Source organism: Oenanthe melanoleuca, chromosome 20 (assembly GCF_029582105.1).
Source record: "Oenanthe melanoleuca isolate GR-GAL-2019-014 chromosome 20, OMel1.0, whole genome shotgun sequence".
Taxonomy (NCBI): domain Eukaryota; kingdom Metazoa; phylum Chordata; class Aves; order Passeriformes; family Muscicapidae; genus Oenanthe; species Oenanthe melanoleuca.
The window spans coordinates 7,780,553-7,805,295 of NC_079353.1; the positions used below are offsets into that span (position 1 = coordinate 7,780,553).

Below are 24,743 nucleotides of genomic sequence, written 5' to 3' on the forward strand. Positions count from 1 at the left end.
TCCCCAGCTATGAAACCACCACATTTGGAGACCTTTGAGGGGTACAGGCACATACTGGGAACAGGATTCAGCTACTGGGAAGCTTGACCCCCACCCAGGGATAACCACAAGCAGGTGTAACACACACATGGAGGGCAGTGGGGACAAGAACTGACCATCCACACAGTCACACAGAATATGATGACCTGCTCCTGCTTCCCGCTGAGTGGAACAGCTCTGAGAGGAGCTGGGGGAAGGCAAAAAGGGTCAATGGCAAGAAGAGCCCCAGCCTCAGCGCAGCGAGTGAGGCTGACACCTTCACCTCTAGCTTCTTTTTAAACAAAGGGACCTTGACAGGACTCAAAGACCACGGGGAACACTCAAAAAAACAAAAGCAGGGATTTGAGGAACCGAGGCACCACATTGCTGCCTGAGAAACCCAATTCTCATCCAGTCCTACAGGGCAGGATTCAATAACGGAATTTTTAATCCAATAAAGTGAGTTGGAGCACAGGGACAAAATATTGAATTAAAAAGCGAAACCAGGAGCAAAATCAAAGTATTGAAAAAACTCTCAAGGAAAGAAATTAAGGATGGAGACGAGCAGCTGCCCTGGGTGCTGCATTGGGCTGGCACCAGCCTCTCCCAGGTGGAACATGCTACACACCTGGGTAAGGGGCTGAAAGGCTCTGGATAGGCTGGAGCGAACCCTGGGACTTGGCTTGGTTGGGAGAACAAGGACTCCAGAAACTCCTTCCACAGGGGGTGGGATGCCACCCTCGGGGCTGACCATGTCCCCAGGTCTTTCCTGACACTTTTCCCTGCATGGGCACAGAGGAGCCAGGACCCAGCAGCAGCTGCCGATGAGGAAAAGCCCCAGCCACTGCAACAGTCCCAGCATGGAAACACCAAATCCTCATCCCAGAAAAGCAGGGCTGCAGGGGATGCTCAGAACCATGGATGGGAGTGGAGGTGGGAGAAGGAAGAGGAGAGAAGGAGAATCCTGGTTTAATTTTATTCCGAGTTCAGGTTTCAACCCAGATGCCTCGAGATCTAATTCCGAATAAATAATTGTACTGAGTAACCCAGGTCCCCCAGTGATTAACTAAACATACTGAAGCTTGCTGAAATTGAATTAGTGGTGTGCACTCAGCCGTTATTACCCTCCCCACGTCATGAATATTAATGAGGGGTTATTAAGAAATGTAAATGATGCCTCAGGGGGTTGGGAGCACGGGGGGTGCAGGGCCGTGCGGGCTGATATGACAAACCATTAGGAAAACAGCCTGATTGAAGCCACTTTTTAATTATGTCAGATCTTGCTCTTTGGCAGGTGCAGCCGCGTTTCGGGATGCTTTCGTCTTTATTAAAATGTGAAAAAGAGAACAGAGTCAGAGCTGGAATGGGAAATGAGCCTTTGCACGGGGGAAGATTGAGCTGCCCAACAGCCTGGCATGTGGGGGTGACTGGGTCCTGCACCCCACAGGGTTTCCCCCAGCTCAGTTCTGGCCAGGACACCCCCATGCTGAGAGAGGGGGACACTGGCACCCCCACAGCACCTGCAACCCAGCCCTGGATATCCACAGCTCCCAGCTCCCCAGCACTGCCCTGCTGCCTGCAGCCCCTTCCCTTGGTTCAGCCTTGCTGGGCAGTGCAGCGACTGCCACAGGTTCATGCATTTTAACAGGCTCTCACAGGGCTCCCCGCACTGGAATGGGAGCTGACAGGGCCAGCTGAGTTAATCAGAGTGGATAATGGAGGGAAAGAGAGAAATCTCAGCCCAAATTGCTGCAGAAATCATGAGCCAGGACTCAAAACCATTGAATTAAGCTGGGATGATGCTTAAAGGGGAAGGCAGCAGTTCTCCCCGTCTGCTGTCCCACTGAAGCAGGAAAGGAGAATGGCCACAGAGGCCCTGTCCTCCCACAGAGGGTAGGGACCACCAAACATTGTGAAGACCCTGTTCCACGGGAGAGATGTGCCACTGGCACTGGGACAGGCATCTTGGTCCACCCAGCTCTGCAGCATCAGGGAGTCACACATAAAACAAAGCAGGCCAGGGGCTGTTCTTTCGAGGGCACCATCAGATCAGTGCTTTGTTGTGGTGACGAGTATGGCACCAGCCTGATCCCAACACTCACTCTCCTCTGTGGCATCTGTCCTCACCCTCTGTGAGTACCAAACCCAGGTGCCTGGACAGGACTGAGCCCCTGGCAAGGGAACAATGGGCATTGGATGGAATCAAAGCCCATCCCTGGACCCACCGGCATCACTGCGGTGTCACCGCAGAAGATGGAACAGTCTGGGACAGGCACGCACACAGGCTTCGTTGGGATTCAGGTCTCTCCGCCCTGATGGCTTCATAACACCAGGCTGCCGCTTAATTGCACCCGTAAGTGCTGGAATTACTGAAGGGTAAAATGCAAATGGTGTAACTTTTCCCGAGCTCACCCAGCACTGCTGCGCCAGCTCCGCGCCGAAGGGAGCTGCCTGAATCCCTTCCCTCTTCTTAATTGATCAAAAGCTGCTGGGAGATGCCCTCCCCAGGCCTCAGGAGGGAGAGGACAGGCCCCTTGTCAGGGTTGTGTGCTGGTTCTCCAGGGCTGGAGGCACAGGGAAAGCCCTGGGAGCTGCCACCTCCCCAGTCTGACCATGACACCCGTCCCAGCCCCACAGCACTGTGACCAGCTGAGCTGGGTCTGTGCAGGTGTGAGCATGGAGCAAAACACAGCCTGTGCCCTCCCTCTCCAGTGCCACCTTCCCACCCTGGCACAGCTCCTGGCCAGGATCCTGCATGCTTGGTTCTGGGGTGCCGTGGTGCTGGATGCCAGGGCACAGCACTGGCTGAGCCTGCAGCACGGCAGGAGCTGGAGGGCTCCAGTACCAGCACGGGAACCCAGCTGTGGTATTGCGGTTAATGAGATTTTCATGGACCTGCGAATCATTTGGTGGGAGGGGTGGGGACAGCCCGGGTAATTAAAGGTTGCTGACCTGTGAAATCAGGCTGTGAGAAGCCAGGCACGGAGCCGAGGGTAGATGGGGCTCCAGGGGGAGGGAAGAGTAAGGTGCAAGGGGAGAAGGTGTCTGTGCTCAGGGCTCTCCCTGCTCCCACCTGTGCCGGTGCCATTCACTGTCCTGGTACAGCTGGAGCCTGGGTGCTGAAGCAGCATCTTATTTATGGCTCTACTTCCCTGAGATAAACTCCACAAAGTGTGACAATCAAAATTAAAGATTTCTCCAGAAAGGCAGCCTAGGGGAAATCACTGCTGCGGCCAGTGGAGATTTCCCAACGGTGACTTTTAAATTAAAGGAGAAAAAAATTTCTTTAATTTGGCAGCATGCATGGGATGCAGCTCACTGGGCACGTTATTATCCAGCTCAGCAAATGCTCCCAGAATTCACTTGTGCTCCAAATTACCAATCTATCTGTGAGGCTGCACATCCCCACCTGTGCCAGCATCAGCCTGCACTGGGGGGCTGCAGCCCAGCGGGAGTGGGCATGCCCTGTCACCCCAGAGCTAAGTCCTGGCAGCTGCCCCCTCCCCACACAACCCGGTTTTTCTGCCCAAGTTGGAGCAGGTGCCTCATGTCCCCAGTGTAGGAGCTGCCCAAGGCCATGGGGAATGGTGGCGCAGGGGGTGCGCATCAGGCATCTGTGGCCCTGCCTGCCCTGGCACAGCTTTCCCCTCCCTCTCCCCCCGCCCCTTCAGGATGAAGCAATGAAATTATTTTTCTACTTGAGTAGTTTTCAATTTAGATTAAGAAAAATCTGCGCTCCGTTAGCGACGCCGCGGTAAATCACGCGCGGGCAGCACGGCGCGGCCGCAGCCCCATCACTTATCACCTGCAAACCTTTTTTCATGTTGACAGGCTCTGAGTGTGACATTGAGCAGGGCAACAGCAGCCCAGCAGGGACACTGCAAAGGGTGGGGGACCCCCACCTGGCACTCTATCTGGGGCAGTGCCCAGGGCAGGTAGGCACCCTGGGAAGGATCAGGCTCACCACCATCCCATCCAATCCCTGCCAGTGCCCGGCAAGCTGAGGCCACACCAAGTGCCTGCTGCCAGCATCACCCAGTACTCCAGCAGCTCACCAAGCCCTTGCTCTTGCCCATCACCCGACACAGTGACGGTGCCATCAGTGGCTGCCCTGTGGCCACACCAGGAGCAGGTCTCATCCTCATACTCATCTCAGCACTGCTGCCATCCTCGTGCCAGCACCATCAAAAGGAGCATTTGACAGAAAACAAACCTTTTTTTTTCCTTCTGGTTCTTGCAGCTCATTTATTGCTGGCGCAGGGCAGGCGGAGCTGTCAGCAACCGAACCTTACTCATCCGTTTAACCTTGGGGGAAGAAACACATTTGTGCCGGATAACGTGCATCAGATGGTGGCACCAGGAGCGCCTGTAGCTGCTGTGCCTGATGGATGGGCTACAGGGGCCTCGCCTGACCTGTGCTTGTATGTTATCTGCATTGCTGCGGGAGGCTTTTCATCACACCGACAGCTCCGGCAGCACCAGCCTGGCAGGAGCAACTCACTTCCCCAGGAATGGCTGTGGGCACTGCAGCCAGAGGTGCCAGCCCCATGGCTGTGCTGGCATCGTGGCACCTGAGGCAGTGAGCCACAATGCCAGAGCACACGTGTGAAGCTGTGCCTGTGCTAGATGCCTGCAGCTGGGGCTAGAGCAGAGCTGGTGCCTGCCATGTTGAGGGGACAAAGGACACCCTCACTGCTGGCAGTGCCACCAGGCCAGCTGAAAGGAGAGGCCAAGCTGCTGCATTTGTCCTTTGGGTGACATTTTGCCAACAAGGGGTCCTGTGACAGTGACAGAGAGGGCATGGTGCTGGGCAGCCTGGAGCCCTGGTGACAGATGAGCGCTGCCAAGTGCCGACACAAAAGCCATTTGGTGTAGGGAAATGATAGATGCTAACACTAATTTTAAGCACAGGCAGCCGAATTCCTCCAGACAGTCTCGGCACTCAGGATTTAGGGCACAGCTGCTGGGTTCAGATAAGGTGTGAAATCAGCCCAGCGTGCAGGGTGTTACTTGGTAATGAATGGCCGGTGATGGATGGGGGTGGCTCAATGCTATAACCTCCACATTTGGAGCCTTTCAAATCTCTTGCCATCAATCCTGGTCACTGGCAGGCACTGGGAAGGAGCCAGGAACTGGCAATGGGCACACACTATGCTGGGTGAGCACCACAGTTTGGATTCCCCCTGCACCACTGGCAAGAATACTGGAGGGGTGTGGGAACAGATTCTGCCCAAGCTGGAGCAGTTACAGCTGGTTTCTCCAGTACCACCAGCAGCATGGCCACATACACTGCCTCTCCTTCCTCACACCATGGAGCATCACTGGCTGCTTCTACATGCTGGCAGCAATCTGGTAAGGAAGGGGATGGTGAGACATCCTGCCCTCCATGGGGACATTCCTGCTCACCCAGCATTGCCTTGGTAAGCAGCCTCAGACCCACGTGGACAGTGCCAGCCCAAAATATTTATGGTGAAAGTGATGCTGGAAATGGCAAGTGCTGTGCTTGTCTGTAGCATTTAATCTTTCCTCTGACCTTATAAAAAAATCTATTTGTGTTGAGATTTTAAATTCACTTCCTAAATCATCCACTACAGGCTTCACACCGTATTAATTCCTCCTCTAGCAAATGAGTTTGGTATTTGTTCTTTTCCGGTACTGCCAAAGTCAGAGCACCAGAAGGACGGATGCCATGCTCCCCTCAGACCTAATGCCTGTGCCCCAGCTGGTGCTCTGTGCCCCTTGCACCCCTGTGAGCAGTGTGACCCTGGGCACATACCCCCACACACATCACCTCTGACAGGATCCCATCTCCTCCAGCTCACAGGAGAGCTCTGCAGGATGGTCACTGCTGTTCACTTCCCAGGAGAAGGAGGAATGATAGGTGGGGGTGAAGGTCTCATGATTCAGGGATTGCCTTGTGCCAGGGGGGACATGTGGCACTGCTGCAGCTGGACCAGATCTTCCAGAGGAGTACACCAGCACAGAGCCATCAATCCAGAGCCACTGTCTGCCAGGGTGAGACATGGGCAGTCCTGGTATTGAGCAAATCACTGGAAATGCAAACCAGGCACACCTGGGGAAATACATCAAGGAATTACTGCTGATGAGGGTTACAGGGAGTTCTGAACTCACACACTGCACCTGGGCCCCTCTTCTCCTTGGATCTAAGGGGAGGGGTTAATGATAAACCCTGGGGTTTATCAGTCCCTGTGCAATGGGCATGAGCAGGTTGAGTGGATAACCTGCTCCTGATTTATTGCCCTGGAAATTAGGCAATGTATTTAAAGGAACTAATTAGAATTATATTAATATTTATGGACCATATGGAGAAGCTGATAACTGCTATTGGAGGGTATTAGCTGTTATCTTACATTGGGCAGGACTGTGATGTTTGGAGGCAACTTTAATTGTGGTAAGAGCAGCCAAGGTCTCACCAGCAGCCAGTGACAGCAGCCCACCTGTCACTGCATGGCCAAACCATGCTGGAATTAATAACTCTGCTCACATGGTCCCCCTGAGCAGCAGACCATCCCTCCAGGCATCTCTCCACAGGGATGGGAGTCCCTGCTCTTCCAACCCCCTGGAGCAGCAGCACAGTCTCCATGCTGGAAGTGATGCTCCCAGTCCTGTTGCTGCCAGTGCTCCCATCCATCCGGCCTGGAGCAGGGGGCTGGGAGGGGCCCCAGGGATGGGCAGCCCCAGCAGTCCCTGCCTCATCCATAACCAGCTCCCTGCCCGCGCCCGACCTCTTGCTGTAGCAAAGTTCACATCAATTTTCCTTCCCCTCATTTGTCTGTAAACCATGAAGAAAAATCACTGCCGTCTGCCCGCATCAGGCCGCCGCCGTGATGTATGGCTGTAATAAAATCCCCATTTTGGGAGGCCGCCTTCCCGCGCCGCCAGCCAGGCGCCACGCGTGGCTGTGCCACCAGCCGGGTGCCACGCGTGGCACAGAGCCATGAGCAGCCAGCACCAGCCCAGCCCAGCCCCCTACATTTGTCTTGGCTTCACTGCATTATGGATAGGGGCTATTAGAGCTGCTACTGAGCAGCAGTCCCTGCGGGTGCTCAGGCAGCCAGTGCTGTTTAACCCCAGATTGTGAAGGACAGCTCAAGGCAGGGCTGCAGCTTGCAGTACCCTGCCTGTGCTGGGCACCCTGAGCTGGAGTTCAGCTGTGGTCCTGCCTGATCTCCCTCAGCTCCCCCAGCTGTAGGAGCAGTGTGCTTGGGATGAGGTGCAGCCCCCTGCCTCCCACACATAGCAACTTTCATGTCAGCACCCAGGAGCAGCCACAGTGCCAGCTCGGGGCCAAGAGGGACACTGGACACTTCACTGGACCAGGTTGCTACAGCCCCCATCCAAACTGGCCTTGCAGGGATGAGGAAGGCACAGCTTCTCTGGACAGCCTGTTCCAGTTCCTCACTGCCCTCCCAGGGAAAAATTCCTTCCTAATGTCTAATCTAATCCTCTGTCAGTGGGAAGTCATTCCGTCTTGTTCTGTCACTCCATGCCCTTGTCCAAAGTCCCTCTCCAGCTCTCTTGGGGCCTTTTTAGGCACTGGAAGGTGGCATAAGCCTTCTCATCTCCAAGCTGAGCACTCCCAGCTCTCCCAGCCTGGCTCCAGAGCAGAGGTGCTCCAGCCCTCGGAGCATCTCCGTGGCCTCCTCTGGACCCGCTCCAGCAGCTCCACGTTCTTCTTTTGCTGGGTCACCCTCAGGGACGGGATGGGGCAGCGCTGCCAGAGCCCGGCAGAACCCGGGCCCGCTCCCGGTCCGCTCCGGCGGAGCAACAGCCTCCTCTGCCGGCCGCCGGGAGGGATCGGCACCGGCACCGGGACGGGACCGGCCCCGAGCCCGCGGGAGGGGACGGGGGAACCGGCAGAGGCACCGGCACTGGGAGGAGCTGCGGGAGGGAGGTGGGTGCAGTGGGGAAGGGGCTGCCCGCACCAGGGGTCCATGCCCCACAGCCCAGTGGCGGAGGACACGCCAGGCTCGCACGACTGGCACTGATGCCGCTCCACCCGTGACACGCATCGGGCACACAGCAGTCGGGCAGGCAGAGCCCAGCACCAGCCAAAGGGATGCTCGGGAGAGGCAGGTGACTCCCACATGGCCACCACTGCACTGTGGCACATGCCACATGGGGGCAAAGGTGTCCCCATGCATGTGAGCAGGCTGCTCTTAAAGCCCCTGGTTCCTGCTCATGTTTCCTTTTGCTTCAGACACAGAGTTCTGGCAGCAACAAATGCATTCGGCTGTTCAGAACAGGGATGACGCACACAGTAGTTTCCAAGTGGGAAAGTACAATGGTTAAGCTGTAAAACCCTGGATGAGGCCATAGAGGTCACATTGGCTTCAGCACAGATGCCTGCATCCTGGCAGGCTGGCCTTGTCACTACTTCCCAGGCAGGTCATGTCCCTGGTGTCCCTCCACACACTGGGACCCCAGCTGAGGCCATTCTCCAGCTCCAGCATAAGACAAGTCTTTCCCACCAGCCTCTCAAAAAGCCTGGTTCTGTCCCTCTCCACCCACTGCAGCTCCAGCTGTCCCCTGTGCTTTGCTGCAGCACTTCCAGCCCCCTACTCTGCCATCCAAGCCAGGCTGCCTCTGCCCAACTTGCTGGCAGGACCTGCAGGTTCCCTTAGCCATTCAGTAAGGCACAGAGAGCTGTGCCTGCAAGGCCACAGTTCAACAATGAGAGGAGCCACAGAACAGCCCCCTGGCAGGACTGCAGTCCCTTAACCATGCCCCTGTCTGCATGGAATGGGATGGAGGAAGCAGAGGACCTGCTTGGCAGGGTCTCAGATACAGCAGTGGCAGCATCATGGGGTGCCCAAGAGCAGGGAGCACACCTCACCCTTGGCATGGTCACCCTTCACATGCTCAGTTGGGCTCCCTGTGACCCCCACACCTTTGACTTTGGGCATCCCAGGGTCACGTCTCAGCAGTCTGGGAACATGGGGAGGTGACAGGCAGCCGCAGTGCTGACCCTGCCACAGCAGCCACCTGTTGGGACATGTCTGCCAGCAGTGTGTCGGCACGGAGCCACCTGCCTGTCCCCATGCAGGAATGGTGCTCAGCAACGGGTGCACCCAGCCTTGTGTCTCATGGAGGCTTCCCACACTCTGCTCCCCTGAGGCCATGCTTGCCCGCAAGCACCCAGCCAGTTGTCTCCTGAGGCTCCACGGCAGACGTGGCATGATGCAGGCACCATGCCAGGACTGGGACAGGCAGGTGCTGGGCCTCTGGAATGGGCACAGCTCGGCAGACCCACAGCCCTGTGTCACCCCAGTGACACACTGCCAGGACAGCAGCCCCCAAGGGAACATCCTCCTGAGCAGCCCCCTCTGGGGTCCTATCCCACAAATTCATCCTCTCAGTGGTCACAGCTGGGTAGTTCTGGGCTCCCCATGGCTGTAAAGTGACCCTAGTCCATGGCCTCACCTCCCTTTCCCCATGAGGGTGCTGAGGGTCCTTCTCCCTGCTGCAGCTGGGTTGCCAGGGCTGGACAAGGCCAGGTAAATCATTTCTCAGGAAGTCATTGCCTCGGGCACAACTGTGACATGCGGCAGCACTGAGTGTTTTGGCACACGAAGTTTGTGTGCACGGCCCCTCCCCAGCCCCACACAGATATAAACCCTGCCAAACCGCACTGCCCATCCATACCTGTGGCATTCATCAACATGAAGACCACCATCATTTTGCTCCTGGGCATCCTGGCCCTGTGTGCCCAGCTGCAGGCAGCCCCTGCCCATGCTGCTCGGGATGAAGCAGGTGAGTGCTGGGGGCTTGGGGTGGATGCCTTCTGCTAGTCCTTGGAGCGCTGCAGGGCTGATTTGGGCTGGGGTCCCACATGGAAAAAGCAGGTAGGAGCAATCCCACAGCACAGAGCCAGGCTCTGGAGCATCCAAGCACCACTGAAGCCGTGGCCATGCCACAGAGCAGGGCCAAGGTGTGTGGGGCAGTGTGGGCAGTGGGGGCTTGGTGGTGGCAGGATGTGGCAGTGTGGCAGTGTGGCAGGAGCCCTCAGCAGGTGCACAGCTGGACCTGAGGGGCCATGCACAGTCCATGCCCACGGTGTGGGAACCCTGTGCTGCCGACTGAGGGGCCCAGTGTCTCCAGAGGAGGTGGTGTCCCTCTGTATCCCTGTACTTGCTGACCCTGCTCTGTGCCAGCAGCGGAAGGCTGGCTCACTGCTCGGGGGCATCTCAGTGTGCCCCTTTTAATCATTGACCACATTCCCTCAGCAGTCAGGAGACGTGACTCCAGCACCTTCCCTGCTGCCATGGAGGAGCCACGGTCACCTGCGATGCTTGGGCGCAGCCACCGTGACCAGGCTCAGTGGTGGCGGGCACAGCTCCTGAGGGGCACAGCAGAGATGAGCCTTTGGGGTCTGGCTTGAGGCTGCTGATCCCATGTGCTCAGCCAGGATCCTCCCTGGCCATGAGGACAGCTGGCAGACTCCTGTACTCCCCACAGCCATCCTCTGCTGAAGAAGCACCTGGCAGAGCCAGGGTGGGGACACCAATATCCCAAATGCCATACACTGGGGACAGGAGCCAAAGCATTCCTGTGTCTCAGAAGGCGATGCCAACTGCGTGGGCTGGAGCTGCTGGCCCTGCTGCCAGCTTGCTCACTCCCTCTCCAGGTGCTCCAGCTGGCTGGGGGCAGCTTCAGCTGGATTGTCCCCTCAGCAGCCAGCTGGGCACCTTGGAGCTGAGGCACGGCTGCGGGCAAAACCACTGGTGCTCACACTGCTCCCGCCAGCTCTCTGCTTCCCCTGTGGTTCTCCCCTCATATTCTTCCATGAGCCTTCCATTTCTGGGCTCCCATCTGCTGTCATCCAGCTGCTCTTGTGTGTCCTGACTGCTGGCATCCACCCTCACAGCCTCCCAGTGCTGGCTGTTCACTGCCAGCACCAAGGTCACTCCACGCTGGGGTCACCCCATGCTGAGCCAGAGTTGTCACAGGGTCAGACCAGGGCAATGATGCTTAAAGACAGCACCAGCATAAGGCCACAGCCAAGTCACAGTGGGACACCAGTGACCCTGTGTGGGCAGTGGGGGACTGGCAGAAGTGCTGCTGCTCTAGAGAAGCTGCTGCTGAGTCCAGGTGGGCTCTGTCCCTGTGCAGCACAGGTAGGAATGGTGCAGGTCCCTCCTATCCATCCTGGTGGGCAGTGTGCTCACCTCCCAGCTGCTACCACCCCCATCCCACCCTGGCTGACACAGCACTATGCTCCGGCCCTGGTGCAGGGGCCACTGGTGAAAGATGGTTGTTTTCATTCCCAACGTTGGCCTTGGGCCCACTGTGGGAGCATCCCAGCCAGCCTGAACGTGGCCAGGTCCCAGCAGTTCCTCAGCAGTCACCATCCTGGAGGGCACAGGGAAAAAGGCTGCCTTGATCTCCCTGCCAGCCCAGGTGTCACTCCCACTGCCGACAGCGGTGACATGAGGTGCGGCAGTGGGGCAGGCGGGTGAGCGCCAGCTCCTGTTCCTGCATAAACACCCGGCAGGGAGGGGACCACAGGCAAAGGCAAATAGTTACTGATTTACTGCCACATCGCTGTGCCACATTGTTGACTGTGGGGTTAAATTACCTGGAGACAGACCCCGGCAGAGCAGACGCCAGCTCATGACTCAGGCAGGGATCATGTCCCGGCCCCATGTACCTTTGGCCCATCCAAGTTTGCAAGATGCCTGGAGCTGGGGATGCCTCTGCCAGCAGCAAGGGCACATCACCAGGAACAGTGCAGGGTTCATCCTTCTGCAGGAGGTTGTGGAGGAGATGGGCGCTGGCAGAGTGGCAAACACTGATGTGAACAGGGCAGCCATGCCAGGTGGGCAAGCTGGGCCCATTCAAACCATCCCCAGCTTCACATTGCCAGGGGCAGTGGAGTGTCCTGACCCAGCAGATGTGCCATGGTAAGGGTATCTTGGACAGGCCGGAGGGACTGGGGTCGTACAGCCCCAGTACCACCATGCCCCGGAGCACTGGGAGTGCATGTCAGTGACTCACTCCCTGACAGCCACCTGCACAAATGGTCCTGTCGGACGGTCCATCCGCATCCCCAATGCTGTGAGAGGCTGGCAGGGTCTATGGGACAGAGCTGTGGCTGCGCAGGAGCTCCCGTGGCTGTGAGAAGGAGCAGAGCAGCCCCGGGGCAGGAACCTGCCCAAGGCACGGCAGCCTGGAGGACTCTTCATTAGCAGAGCTAGAGCTGGAGGAGAACAGTGGATGGTACAGGAGCAGGAGCTGGGTGAGCAGCAGTAGAGCTCAGCCACAACCCTGTCTGCACTGCTGGTTCCTCCCAGCCTCGGGGCATCAGCGACCCAGGCCAGGGGCTTCGCTGAGGCTCATGACTGTGCAGTGCAGGGTGAGCCGGGGCAGGGACGGGTCATGCCCCATCCAGGGCGCACTAGTGGCTGCCTCCCTCCCTGCCAGCGGTACCACTTCATCTCCTCTGCCGATCGCCAAGCAGGGCCAGGGCGACCCAGCGGTGCGGTGGGCTCAGTGCGGGGCTGTCCGGCGGGCGGGGGCCGTGGCCAGGGGTGGCTGGCTGCTGTTCCTGCCGGGCGAGTTCTCAGCATGGCCGCGCAGCCTCCTCGAGGCTCCCCCTCCCTGGTCGGCAGCCAGCAGCAGCAGATACCTGATACTCGGGTTGTGCAAGCGCGAAGGGGGAGCCTGGCCCTGCCCGGCCCTTGGGAGCCACCCGGAAGGCCGAGCCCGCCGGCCCCACCTGGAGAGGAGCTTAAAGGCCGGCCGGGCGGCCACAGCGCAGCCGGTTCCTGCACCATGCCCGCGGCCCGCAGCGTCCTCATCCTGGCGGGGCTCCTGGCTCTCTGGGCAGAGCTGCCGGCAGCATCCGCCCAGAATGACACCAGTGAGTATGAGCGCATGACCCGGCACGGGTCGGCACGGCACGGCAAGGCACGCCCGGCGAGCGGCCAGCATCCCTCCCTCCCTCCCTCCCTCCCAGCCCCAGGGCAGCGGGCGTGGGGGCAGCCCAGCTCGGCTGGGCTCGGCAGCATCCTTGGACCCAGCCTGGGGCCAGGGCAGCATCTCCCGGAACGGGACGCAGCCCTCGCCCTGCCCGGCGCCCCGCGCTGCCCGCGCCCCCACCTTTTCCTTGCAGCCAAAGCCGGCGTGTGCCCGAGCCCCGCCACGGACGCGGTGAACTGCACAGCGGGGTGCCAGTCCGATGGCGACTGCGAGAGCACCCTCAAGTGCTGCCCGGCAGCCTGCGGCAGGGCCTGCCAGAAGCCTGACGGTAACACTCCCTCCTGCTCCTGGCCGTGCTGCCTCGAGCCGGTGCCACTGCCACGAGCCAGCAGCCCGTCCCAGCCGGCAGTCCTGGGTGCCCGATGAATGTTCAACTGCAGCAGGGACTAGGGGCTGCATGGAAACCCAGCAGGCTCGGGGTGTGCTCCTGCTGGGCCACACTCACCCTTCCTTCTCTCAGGAGTGGACACCCTCAAAAGATGCTGGGGCTTGGGTGGAGGGTGGGGTCTGCACCGCTCCCCTTTACAGCCCTTGTTGCCTGCTCAGCCTTGTGAGCAGCTGCCAGCCCAGGATATGGGCACTGTTCTGTTGCTCACCACGACAGTCCTTCTGGACAGCAACCCAAGGAGATGGGTGTAGGAGCTGGAATCCACAGCTGCAGACAGATAGATGTGACCTAGAAGCTCCAGTGCCTCCATGGCTGCCTGCAGGACAGTGCTGGCTTGGCTGCACCACAGTGGAGGGCAGCATGGTGCAGAGCCAGAGCTCAATGCCAGTGGCAGGCAGTGGGACAGCGGGGCAGGGCCCCCACACTGCCAGGCAAAGGCTGTTTGGGGGCACACCATCCTGGCTGAGGTCTAGGCTGTTCATGACCCACATGCCATGAACAAACAATGAGGGCCATCCATGGCAGTTGTAGAGGACAGCAGGGCCAAGGCCTCCATCATATCTGCATGTTGCAGCTGTGCATCCCATGCCAGCCATGTGTTCTGAGCAGGAACACTGGGCATAGGGACCATTGGGGATCACCATGCCATGTGGCCTCCCCAACGTATCCCCATCAGGTACAGCTGGCAAGGAGCACCAACAAGCAGAGCTATGGGATGGGGGAAATGCTGGGTACCATGGTGGTCCCTCCTCCATGACACATAGGGGCCCACAGCTTTGGGAGCTGCAGGGTGGGCCCTGCCCCCCATGGCAGGGCCAGCAGGTCTCAGCCGTGTTCCTTTGTCTTTCAGACAAGCCTGGCACCTGCCCACCTGTCAACCCAGGCATCCCCATGCTGGGCCTCTGCACCAACCAGTGCAAGATCGATGCTGACTGCCCCGGGATCCAGAAGTGTTGCAGAAATGGCTGCGGCAAGGTCTCCTGTGTGACACCCATCCACTGAGGTCAGTTGGGTGCATTCCAGCCCCAGGGATCCCACGGCACCTGTGCATCCATCCTGCTCACAGCCTCTGCTCCTTTGCAGGTGCAGCCACCTCCTGCCAGCCCAGCCACAGGGAAGCTGCTGCCCAATGCCCATCCCACATACCCTTGTCCTGGCCCTGCACCATCCCCCGGGATTGGAGCCTTCAGCCTCAGTTTTCTCCCTGGGGTTCTCTGCTCGGGGAGAGCCCCCTGCACTCTCACCAATAAAGCAGTTTCTCCCTGTCATGCTGTGGCTGTCTCTCCATCCTACACCGTGTCTATGTCTTTGTTCCATGCTGTGGCCGCCTCTCCATCACAAGCAATGGCTGCCTCTCCATCCCATGCCAGGGATGCCTGGAAGGGCTTCACACAAGCAGCAGCATCAAGTGACTCTGTCATACCTCCAAGGGTCACCAGCCTATGCCCAGCCTGGGGCTGTCCCATGGGTCCATGGCCCAAGCTGTCTGTGCACACTAGCTCCTCCACCTTGGCTCTTCCACCATGCTCAGAACATAGCTGTCAAAGTGCAGCTGTGTCCGTGTCCCATCTCTGCTCCCTGTCTGCAATGGCCAGGGGACACACAGGCTGCAGCGCGTGCCTGTTCACGAGCATCACCCAAACTCCTCCTCACCTCCGCCCTCCCAGCCTGGCTGTGGCACCTTGCCCTCAGCAGAAGCCTGAAGGAGCTTTCAGCAGTGCAACCCACATGCCCTGGTGTCATGCCTGCCCCTGCCACATCCCTTCCCACCTGCTCAAAGCTGGACTCCTGCTCCTATTGTGCTTTCCCCTGGTACTTGCTGCTCTCTGCAGTCTCCAAGGGCCCTGTTGCTTCTGTACCTGCCTGCAGCCCCTGGGATTGGAGCATGTCCCTCCTGCCTGAGAGGGGCTGGCACCCCCAGAGCTCCCACTCTTGGCAGGAGACAGAGCAGAAGCATCCCCTGGGACTTAGTGAGCCCCCTACCTTGCCCAGCCCTGCCCAGTGTCTGGAGCTGGTTCCCCCTCTCTCTGCGGTGCTGGTGCAGGCTGTGCCAGCACCACATCTCCACAGCAGCTCTCCCTGCTCTATGTGTGCCAGGAAGGATCCAGTGGGCACTGAAAACTGGGAGAGGATACTGCTCCTGTGTGCCATCCATGCTCACAATGGTGTGGCTCTGGGAGTGCTGCTCAGCCGTTGGCCCAGCTGCTCACAGGTCACCAGTGACCTGGAAAGGGAGCTGCGGATATGTCAGCCATGGGCCACGAGCCCAGCACTGCCCTGGGAGTCTCCTCCAAGCTGAATTGTTCATGCTCAGCACTCCCACAGTCCCAAAACCGTGCTGCCATGAGAAGGAGCAGCTTGGCTTGGCCAGCCCCCAGTCCAGCAGGGTTTAAATCCCAGCCCACTGCCCAGAAGCACATTGATTGCAGCACCATGCTGGGCCACAGCACCCTTCTTCTGCTGCTCCTGGCACTGCTGGCCCTGGCCCAGCAGCACAGCCCAAGGGACCAGAGCACTGCCCTCACCTTCACTGCATCCCCACACGGGGCCCTGCAGGGACGCTGGACCCCCACTGCCCCGCCTGCCACCCCCAAAGTGGGTGAGTGCCCGGCGGGGGCGAGTGGAGCCCCTTGGCCCCCTAGGCTGTACTGCCTCTCTGACCATGGCTGCCCTGGCGCTGAGAAGTGCTGCCAGATTGGGAAGGTCTGGACCTGCCTCCTGCCCACCACAGGTACCTGCTCACTCCAAGGGATGCCAGCGTGAGGATCAGGCAGCTGGGGGGGAGGTGTGGGCTGGTGCCTGTGTTGGTGCCCCTGGAGCAAGCCCTACTCCCTGGGCCATGGCTGCATGGAACATCTTCTTCTGCAGAGAGCCCGGGCTACTGCCCCCATGCTGGCAGTGCCATCGGGCCAAGCTGTGGGACAAGATGTCACAACGACACCATATGCCACTCGGGGGAGAAATGCTGCACCCGCGGCTGCTGCACCCGCTGCGTGCTTGCTGAGCCAGGTGAGGTGTGTGGGAGATCCCCGTGCCAGGCTGAGGATGCCCTGGGACAGCCCCAGGGGTCTGCAGCCCCCATCACACTTCAGGGGAGTTGTGGGCAGTGGGGCCAGGCTGGCTGCATGCCAAACCCTGAGCCTTCCCTCCAGCCAAACCTGGGTTCTGCCCTCGGAAGCGTGCCCAGAGGAGAGCTGCTGCCTGCCCCAACCGCTGCACCGATGACCGGGACTGCCCTGGGGAACACAAGTGCTGCTTCTCTGGCTGTGGGTTGGCCTGCACCCCTCCAGACACAGGTACAGCCCTGCCAGCCCTCTCTGATCCCCTCGTCCAGCCCACCACTGCACTGGTGCTAGCCCAGCTCCCTGCTGGCAGAGCCTAGTGCATTCCTGGCCAAGTGTGCAGCTGGTGGCATCCGTCCAGGCCCCAGGGAGTGTGTGCCGCTGGCTGTGGCTCCCGGTGCCACACGCCTGCTCTGGGCACAGCCCCAGCCCTCAGGAGCCCCTTGCCAAGAGCTGGTCCTCAGGGTGCTGTGGGAAGGGATCCCCATGCCCGGCTCATCTGTGATGGGTGGGAGATGGCTCTGAGTGCATGAAAGGCTGAACCCCCTCCTGACCCTCCCTCCTGCTCTCCTCTCTGACCATGTGCTGCTGCAACCAGAGCAAGGGTTGTCCTTCACCACTCCAGCTACCAGCTGGCATCCCATATTAAGCTGTGACTGGTCTCCCTGAGTGAGACTGGTATGGATGTGAGGCTGGGGACTGAGGGCATCATGATGCTCTGGGAAGGAAGATGGAGGTGCAGGACAGGAACAGGATGGAGACTGAGGCTGTGCCAGGAGCAGGACTGGGGACAGAAACCTGGCACAGCCGCACTCCTCGCTGTCAGCAGAGAGCCATCGTGCTGCAGAGAAGCCTGGCGTGTGCCCCGTGCTGCTGCGGGGCTCCTTGGGGCCCTGCCTGGAGCTGTGTGACAACGACAGTGACTGCACTGGGGATGACAAGTGCTGCACCACTGGCTGTGGCCACACCTGCAAACCACCCAAGGGTAAACCATCAGCACCCTGTGAAGCCAAGACCCCTGTGCCCCCTCCCTACCTGTCACCGTGACCCTCCTGGGGGCAATGGGAAGCTGGGGGCTGAGCTGCTGTCCAGTGGGGCAGGAGCTCAGTAAGGAGCTCACCCCTGCAGGCAGGGCAGCTCCCCTACCCTGAAGGGATGCTGTGAGCCCCTCATTCCTTTCTCTCTCTACGTGTGCCAGCAGGGCCAGATCTCTGTCCCCCTGCAGCAGAGAGTGATGGGGCAGCCAAGTGCCTCCTCCTATGCCAGCAGGATAAGCATTGTCCCCTTGGCCAGAAGTGCTGCCTGCAGGGCTGCAGCTGGGTCTGCGTCCACCCACTGTGGGGTATGTTCCCTCCAGCCTGCTGCCTCTTGGGCCCAGCCTGGAGGGGACAGAGGGGGGCCCAGGGTGGGTGCACCACAGGGCCCCCTGTCCCTCAGCGAAGGAGCACTGAGGCATCCTCACTGATCACCTCACTTGCCTCTTCCAGGTACAGCATAGCCATGGCCAGGAAGGGCTGCATCAGGAGCTGCCATTTTAGAGTCATCCCCCACTCCACTGCCATTGCTCCTGCAGGCTGAGCAGAGCTGCTGCTGCACCCCACATCTCTCCTTGTGCACTGGCAGGATGGCACCAGCATTGACTCCGATGCTTCTGGGTCCCTGGCACACCCAGCCGTGCTATGAAGGGCTGCATGCTGCCTGCACTACCCCATGGTCAAGATTCTCTCTTAGTGACCCCACATGAGGCAAAACCCTGCATCCACAATGGCCCCAGCTGCTCCACAGCACTGAGACAGAATAAACTATCTCACAGCCACCTCTGCTCTGGGTCCATCCCTGTTCTGTGCTCTGGTTCCCAGAGGTGCTGGCAGCCTGGGCTGCGTGCAGGCAGGGAGGTACAGGCAGCCATCCCTGCACACGGGCACTGCCCCAGGGGAGGGAGAGGGTCCCAGTTCCATGCAGGTGACTTCCAGCCATCATCGTTCCATGGTAACCATCCTGCTAGGCCTGGAGGCTGCATGATGTCCCCCCAGCAGTCATGAACTGGAAAACCAGTTCCCTCAGATTCCTTGTGCCAAGGAAGGGCTCATTTGCATCCCAGAATGTGAAAACCTGGTGGGAAAAGCAGTCATGGGTCAGGACAGATGGAGCACCTGGACAAGGAAGGGGGCAGGGAGCATCACCCATATGGCAGGGGCCACGGCAGGACCTGATTACTCTTGGTGCTGGATCTCAAGAACACATGGAAGGTACACCTGGCTGAGGAGCAGCAGTAAAGCTGTTAGAACTCCTCCTGCTGCTCCCAGTGCCATGCCAGGACCAAGCAATGGGTCTATCCACAGCCCCCACTCCAGGGAGTAGAGGAGTGAGTGGGGCTGGAAGGAAACCCAGAGAGGGAGTGGCAGCCAGCTCCAGCAAGGATGGGGCGGTGCAACATGGGGGACAGCAGTGCCTGACCCCATCTGGCTTTCCCAGCCCCACAGGTCACCCTGACCCCACAGCAGGGATTGGGCAGAGATAAGCAGGATGGCTGGCAGGGCACCAGCGGGTTCTGGGAACTGCCCCTCTTCCTGCCCCTTCTGTCCATAGCACGACCAGCTGACACAGCAGGCAGCACAACTTCAGCTGCCCTGGCATTTCAGGCACCCCTGCCACAGACTTTAAACCAAGCCCCAGCTCAGCTCCAGACATGCACAACATCCCTGGCAGCACCATGAGTCCTGGAGTTTTCCTCCTCCTGGGCCTCCTCATCCTCAGGGCGGAGCCGATCGTAACACCAGAGAAGGGCGGTGAGTACCAGGAGTCAAACCCAGCAGCTGCCAGGCACAGGCAGCCTGGGAGCAGCTCCTCCATCCCTGTGTCCCTGCTGTGTCCCTCTGTCCCTGCCCAGCATATGCTGACAGGGACCGTGTCCCAGCTGGCTGCAGCACCTGCACTGTGCAGCCCTGCTGCCTGGGGGACCCTGCCTCCACCCCAGGGTGCAGGGGCACGTGTGCTTGCCCTCAGCCCCGTGGGCACTCCCTGCACCCCACGGGCACAGCAACTGTCAGCTCCCAGCACCACATGCAGCAGGGTCTGTGCTGCACCCTGGGCACAAACCCTGCTGCCAGCCTCTCCGAGGGACAAGGCCTGGGGCGGTGGTGCCCAGCAGCTGCAGGGCTCTGCCCACACCGAGGTCACAGCCGGTGCCTCTTTGTTAGAACCAAGCAGCTGCTGTTTGCAGTGAAACTCCGGCAGCGTCTGTTTGCAGCCCAAACACCCGGCCCTGCCACAGCCCCAGCTGGCAGCAGGAGCTGGGCACAGGCGCCAGCTGGAGCTTGCCTGTACCAGAAGTAGGGCTGTCCAGAGTTTCCCAATGTGGGCAAGAGGAGCACAGGATGCCAAAGAGGAGGAGGAGGAGAAGGAAGAGGAGGAGACAGCAGCAATGAGGAGTGTGCTGCTTGCAGTGAGGATCCCCGCGGCAGCAGGATGTTCAGGAGTAGACCCTGACCTCCAGTGGGTGCTGGGTCAGTGCTGGCTTCACCCTGACAGGGCCAGTGACACTCTTCCTGGCACTTGTGAGGGCACACATGGGCCACACTGTACCCTGACATGCTACACTGTGCCGCACTGTGCTGTGCTATGCTATGTCCAGCAGCCCCAAGCCATGATGCAGGGAAGTCTCCAGCCCCCGGGCTGCAGTCCCTGCTCCAGTTCCCTGGCCCCTGCTGAGAGACCCACATCCTGCTTCCCCAGGGATGGAGGATGAGGGGCTCTGACACTGTCCTGACATCACCATCCCAACGCAGGGGACTCCCAGAAACCGTGGAGGTGTCCGCGGGACTTCATGCGCTGCTTGCGTCTGGAGGCCCCGCTCTGTGCCAATGACTCCAGCTGCCCCGCTGGGCTCAAGTGCTGCCACTGGGAGTGCCGGCTGCGCTGCATCCCCCCGGCAGAAGGTACGGCACCGCAATCCAGCCGCTGACACCCTCTCTGTCCCGGGGCAGCTGGCACCCTTCTCGCTGTCCCGTTCCCTGTGCAATCCCCATTGCTATGGAGCATTGCCCTGTGTGCTATTAGCAGCCTCCCTGACCGCCGCTGAAATATGTGGATGGGATGGGACACAGGGAGGGGGGCAGTCAGGGCGGGGCAGAAGGGTCTGGCAGGGGCAGTTTCCCGGGGCTGCCCTAGGATACTGCAGTGCAGCCTCACCTCTCGGCCCCTCGGCGCTGCAGAGAAGCCCGGTGCCTGCCCGGCAGCAGCCCCCGAGGGACTCATTGCCCCCTGCTCCTTCCCCTGCCTGGAGGACAAGGACTGCCTGGGAGCGCAGAAGTGCTGCCCGCTGGGCTGCGGCTCTGCCTGCTTGGAACCAGCGCAGGGTAAAGACTCGGCGGGGACGACTGGGAGCCCTGGCTCACCCCAGTGACCCTGTTGTGCCATAGTTATCTTCCTGACGCCCTGGTCCCTGGGGCAGCACACTCAGCTCTCCCTGCACCGGCAGCTCCTGACAGCTGCGGGAAAACCCAACGCCGGGACGTGGCCGCAGGCACCAGGGATGTGCGGGTCGTGCAGGAACCAGGGACCCCCGGGGCAGGTAGGTACTGAATCGTCACACCCCTTCTGCCCTGTCAGACCAGCCCAAGCCCAGCGAGGGCCCCACGGTGCAGCCAGGATCATTCCGGGAGCGGTGCCGAGGGGACGGCGACTGCCCCGACGCGCAGAAATGCTGCAACAGCAGCTGTGGCCACCAGTGCCTGCCAGGAGTGCCGGCCGGTGAGGCAGGATGGGACAGGATGGGCAGTGAGGGCGGGGACAGAGACCGGCAATGATGCCGGGGGTACCAGCCACCGTGGCACAGAGCTGTGGCACAATCGGGACTCCTCACGCCATGCTTGCCAGGGTGGGCTCTGCCGCGTCTGGGGTGGGACACGCTGCACAGCCCCCAGGTGGGCACTGGAATGGGGAGGGAAGGGAAGGGGACAGTGCAACCATCCTCTGGTGAGACCACCATCATGCTCTGATCCTGCTCCACGGTGCAGATACCAGCCCTGCCCCAGTCACTCAAAGGCCACTGCAGCACCAGTGGGGTTGCCTCAATGACCAGGACTGTCCCCCAAACTACGTGTGCTGTCACCAGCTGTGCAGCAGAGACTGCGTGGAAAACAACCAAGGTGAGGGGGCTGGGAGCCTCCCCAAATATTTGACAGCCCCACGTGCCCTGATCCCCATCAAGCACTGGCACTGCAGCCACCCCACACCGTATCTGCAGCCACCCCACACCATATCTGCAGGGAAGGACGGATTCTGCCCAGTTCGCGCCGGGCTGTTCCCCAGTTACAACTGCAGAGCCTGGTGCTGGCACGATGGCGAGTGTCCCCACGAGGAGAAGTGCTGTCTCCGCGGCTGCGACTATGTCTGCCTGTCCCCATCCCAAGGTGCCAGATACGGGCAGGGGTGTCCCCCAGCTCCAGGGACTGTGAGACTGGGTGGCGAAGACCGCTGCTGCTGCTTGCGCTCCCAGCCCCGCTGCCTCCTGCCCCCAGAGAAACCAGGCATCTGCCCGCTGGCTGAAAAGGATCTGCTGGCTCCGTGTGGCACCACCTGCACCAAGGACTGGCAGTGCCCGGGGGCTGAGAAGTGCTGCAGCAACAGCAGATGTGGCTACGTGTGCTCAGCCCCTGAACCAGGTGAGGAGATGGTCGCTAGAACAGTGATTCCGCCGGGAATGCTGTCAAAGCTGCTGGGCGCAGGATGCGGGGCGGCACTGCCGTGGGACAGGCACTCAGATCCCTGGGCGCAATTGTCGGGGCACTCCGAGGCCGCAGAGAAGGAGGTGCCTGCAATACAGGGTGGTCTCTCCTCCTGCTGTCTCTTCCTGCCCCTCTCAGACAAACCCGGTGAGTGCCCAAAGTTGAGGCCACAGCACACATCGGAGCGGTGCACGGAGACGGATTCCTGCACCCACGACAGGGACTGCTCCCGGCAGGAGAAGTGCTGCTTCTCCGGCTGCGCCATGCGCTGCACCCGCCCTGCCCAAGGTGAGCCTGGCGGCCACCAGCACAGAGAAACGATGTGAGAGCAGGGCTGGGACCTCCGCCTTCACCCTGGTCCCCTCCTCCGGCAGAGCACCCCGGCGAGTGTCCCCAGGCAGAGCCGTGCTGGGACCCGCGGCGCCGGCGCGGCAGCCACTGCCTGGATGACAGCGTCTGCCGGCGAGAGGAGAAGTGCTGTGACACCGGCTGTGGCTGGGAGTGCATGGCCGTGCCCAGAGGTAGAGGGCACAGCCTGTTTGGGGGGAGGTGGCCCTAACCCCCCAAGGGTAACCAGGTGACAGCAAGTTGGTAACACTGCAGACAGCGGGGACAAAGCTGATGGCCAGTGTGTGGAGGAGTGCCAAGCTGATTCACAGTGTCCCCGGGGACAGCGATGCACCAGCATCGGCTATGGCCACGTCTGCATGGACATCCCTGGAGGTGAGAACCAGCCAGGCCCTCCGGGAGCCATGTGTGGCTGCCCTGGAGTGCCTCATGGTGAGGTGCCCCAGGCCAGATGTCCCCCAGCTGGGTGATTACCTTGCAGGCAGAGTGGGAGTATGCCCCATCCCCAGGGAGGGGGGCACGTGCTTGGACCTGTGCAACTTCGACGAGGAGTGTCCCTGGGGCCACAAGTGCTGTAGTAATGGCTGTGGCCACGTCTGCATGCCAGCCTCCCTGCAAGGTCAGCCCCTCACACCCACCCAATCCAGCAGAGACAGAGCCCAGGCCCCCTTGGCACCCACCCCAGGGCATCCTGGCCCTTCATCCCCAATGAGGACCCCTCACCATGACCACACTGGAACCCTGAGCTGCAAAGGCAGCTGTACCTGGGGGTATCTCATACCCTCCATAGATATGATCTGCCCCCATCCTTCTTTCCATGCCTCCCTTTTTTCTGTGTAAGTGATGAGCACACACAGCCTCAGCTCAGTCACCAGGAGACCACCCTCCCCTACCCACAGAACGTGACACCGTGGCTGTGCCCCAGCCCAGTGCTGAGCGGTGCCCAGAGGAGTGTGAGGCCGACTCACAGTGTCCTTGGGGACAGAGGTGCACACGCACCTCCTGCGGCCATGTCTGCGTGGACGCGCCTGGAGGTGAGGCACAGGAGACCCAGTGTTGCCCCAGATGTGGGGTGTCTCAGCCAGGTGGTCCTTGGCAGGGTGCTCTACCCTGCAGGCAGAGGTGGAGCATGTCCCAGGCCTGGGGGTGGGACCTGCCTGGACCTCTGCAATCTCGATGAGGAGTGCCCCTGGGGCAACAAGTGCTGCAGCAATGGCTGTGGCCATGTCTGCACACGGGTGTCTGGTGGTAAGGAGGCCTATGGCCAGCATAAGGGGGCCAGCATAAGGGCTAACACCAGGTGCCAGCTGACCTGCATGAAGGGCACAGCCCTCAGCATGCTCCCAACTTAGCATCACTGGGAGGCCAGTTCCCACTGCTGCCCATTGCTCTGCTCCCAGCAGATGCATCTGCAAGACACAGAGATCTGAAGTGATACAGAGTGGGATGGAGCTCTCATGGAGCTGGCCAGCATGGCTGCAATCATGGCCACTGGTCCCTCACTCCTGCAATCTCGTTGCTCCCTAAAAGCACATCCTCCTTTTCAGATGCTGTGTGATGGGAGAGCAGCTCCTCTGCAGCAGGAAGATGCTTTCATTAGGGGACATGGGACAGTCATGAGCCCCAGCTGGCCTGTCCCCTCCCCACTACCTCCAGCAATAAAGTGTGTGCTTAACTGCCCCCAGCTGCCCCATGTGGTCCTGGAGTGGCCTTGAAATCACCTGAGGCCTCCAGAGCCAGGAGATTCAGCCAGAGTTGGTGCCACAGGGCCAGTGAAGCAATGCAGACACAGATCCAGGTCAGGGCAGGCTGGGGACAGGTATCCATCCCCAGGCATTCATCGAGGCAGGAGCTGTTCCTCCTCCATTCAGTGGCTTCAGCTCCCAGTCAGGTCATGTCAGCATCTTAAAGGCAGGGCTGGGCTGGGAGCCCATCGGTGGCAATGGGAGGTGCAGGGTGGTGGCTGGATGAGCCCTGCCATGCCATGCTGCTGGAGGCACCCACCACCCATCCCCATGAGGGAGGAGTGCCCAGAGGGACAGGCACTGTCTGCTCCTGCCAGCACAGGCAGGAAGGACCAGACCCAGACCTGCTCATCCAGGGACCCAGCCTTGTATTGTCACAGTCCAAGGGGAGGGACAGGCTCCTTGGGTCAGGCACCACGCACAGGAGGGGGCATCCATGCTGGCATGGGCA

General features: G+C 60.3%; 2 protein-coding genes across 6 annotated transcripts; both read left to right on the forward strand.

The window, feature by feature from the left end:
• The first annotated feature begins 12,117 nt into the window (after positions 1–12,117).
• LOC130261165 (collagen alpha-1(I) chain-like) lies at positions 12,118–14,676 on the forward strand. Of its 2 annotated transcripts, XM_056507094.1 has the most exons (4): positions 12,130–12,901; positions 13,154–13,288; positions 14,259–14,411; positions 14,492–14,676. In XM_056507094.1, the coding sequence occupies exons 1-3, from the start codon at positions 12,418–12,420 to the stop codon at positions 14,408–14,410; spliced, it is 771 nt and encodes a 256-aa protein (XP_056363069.1). In that variant the 5' UTR covers positions 12,130–12,417; the 3' UTR covers position 14,411; positions 14,492–14,676. The 2 variants fall into 2 exon arrangements, with proteins under 2 accessions (XP_056363070.1, XP_056363069.1); XM_056507095.1 differs by lacking the exon at positions 13,154–13,288 and having other exon boundaries at positions 12,118–12,901.
• Positions 14,677–19,055: 4,379 nt separating this feature from the next.
• Positions 19,056–24,227, forward strand: LOC130261343 (keratin-associated protein 10-6-like). Of its 4 annotated transcripts, XM_056507453.1 has the most exons (12): positions 19,056–19,259; positions 20,259–20,408; positions 20,685–20,828; positions 21,082–21,222; positions 21,489–21,620; positions 21,741–21,884; positions 21,993–22,136; positions 22,338–22,487; positions 22,574–22,720; positions 22,803–22,922; positions 23,029–23,166; positions 24,095–24,227. In XM_056507453.1, exons 1-12 carry the CDS (start codon positions 19,160–19,162, stop codon positions 24,103–24,105), a joined length of 1,521 nt encoding a protein of 506 aa, XP_056363428.1. In that variant the 5' UTR covers positions 19,056–19,159; the 3' UTR covers positions 24,106–24,227. The 4 variants fall into 4 exon arrangements, with proteins under 4 accessions (XP_056363428.1, XP_056363429.1, XP_056363430.1 ...); XM_056507454.1 differs by lacking the exon at positions 23,029–23,166; XM_056507455.1 differs by lacking the exon at positions 20,685–20,828.
• The last annotated feature ends 516 nt before the right edge of the window (positions 24,228–24,743 follow it).

What these genes read in the sequence shown, in the direction of transcription:
- LOC130261165 (XM_056507094.1), top strand. Translation starts at nt 12,418, where the DNA reads ATGCCCCATCCAGGGCGCACTAGTGGCTGCCTCCCTCCCTGCCAGCGG. An exon ending in ATCCGCCCAGAATGACACCA is followed by an intron (nt 12,902 to 13,153) that starts GTGAGTATGAGC and finishes TTTTCCTTGCAG; the next exon opens with CCAAAGCCGGCGTGTGCCCG. An exon ending in GGCCTGCCAGAAGCCTGACG is followed by an intron (nt 13,289 to 14,258) that starts GTAACACTCCCT and finishes TTTGTCTTTCAG; the next exon opens with ACAAGCCTGGCACCTGCCCA.
- LOC130261343 (XM_056507453.1), top strand. Translation starts at nt 19,160, where the DNA reads ATGCACAACATCCCTGGCAGCACCATGAGTCCTGGAGTTTTCCTCCTC. An exon ending in CTGCACCCGCCCTGCCCAAG is followed by an intron (nt 22,488 to 22,573) that starts GTGAGCCTGGCG and finishes CTCCTCCGGCAG; the next exon opens with AGCACCCCGGCGAGTGTCCC. An exon ending in CTGCATGGACATCCCTGGAG is followed by an intron (nt 22,923 to 23,028) that starts GTGAGAACCAGC and finishes ATTACCTTGCAG; the next exon opens with GCAGAGTGGGAGTATGCCCC.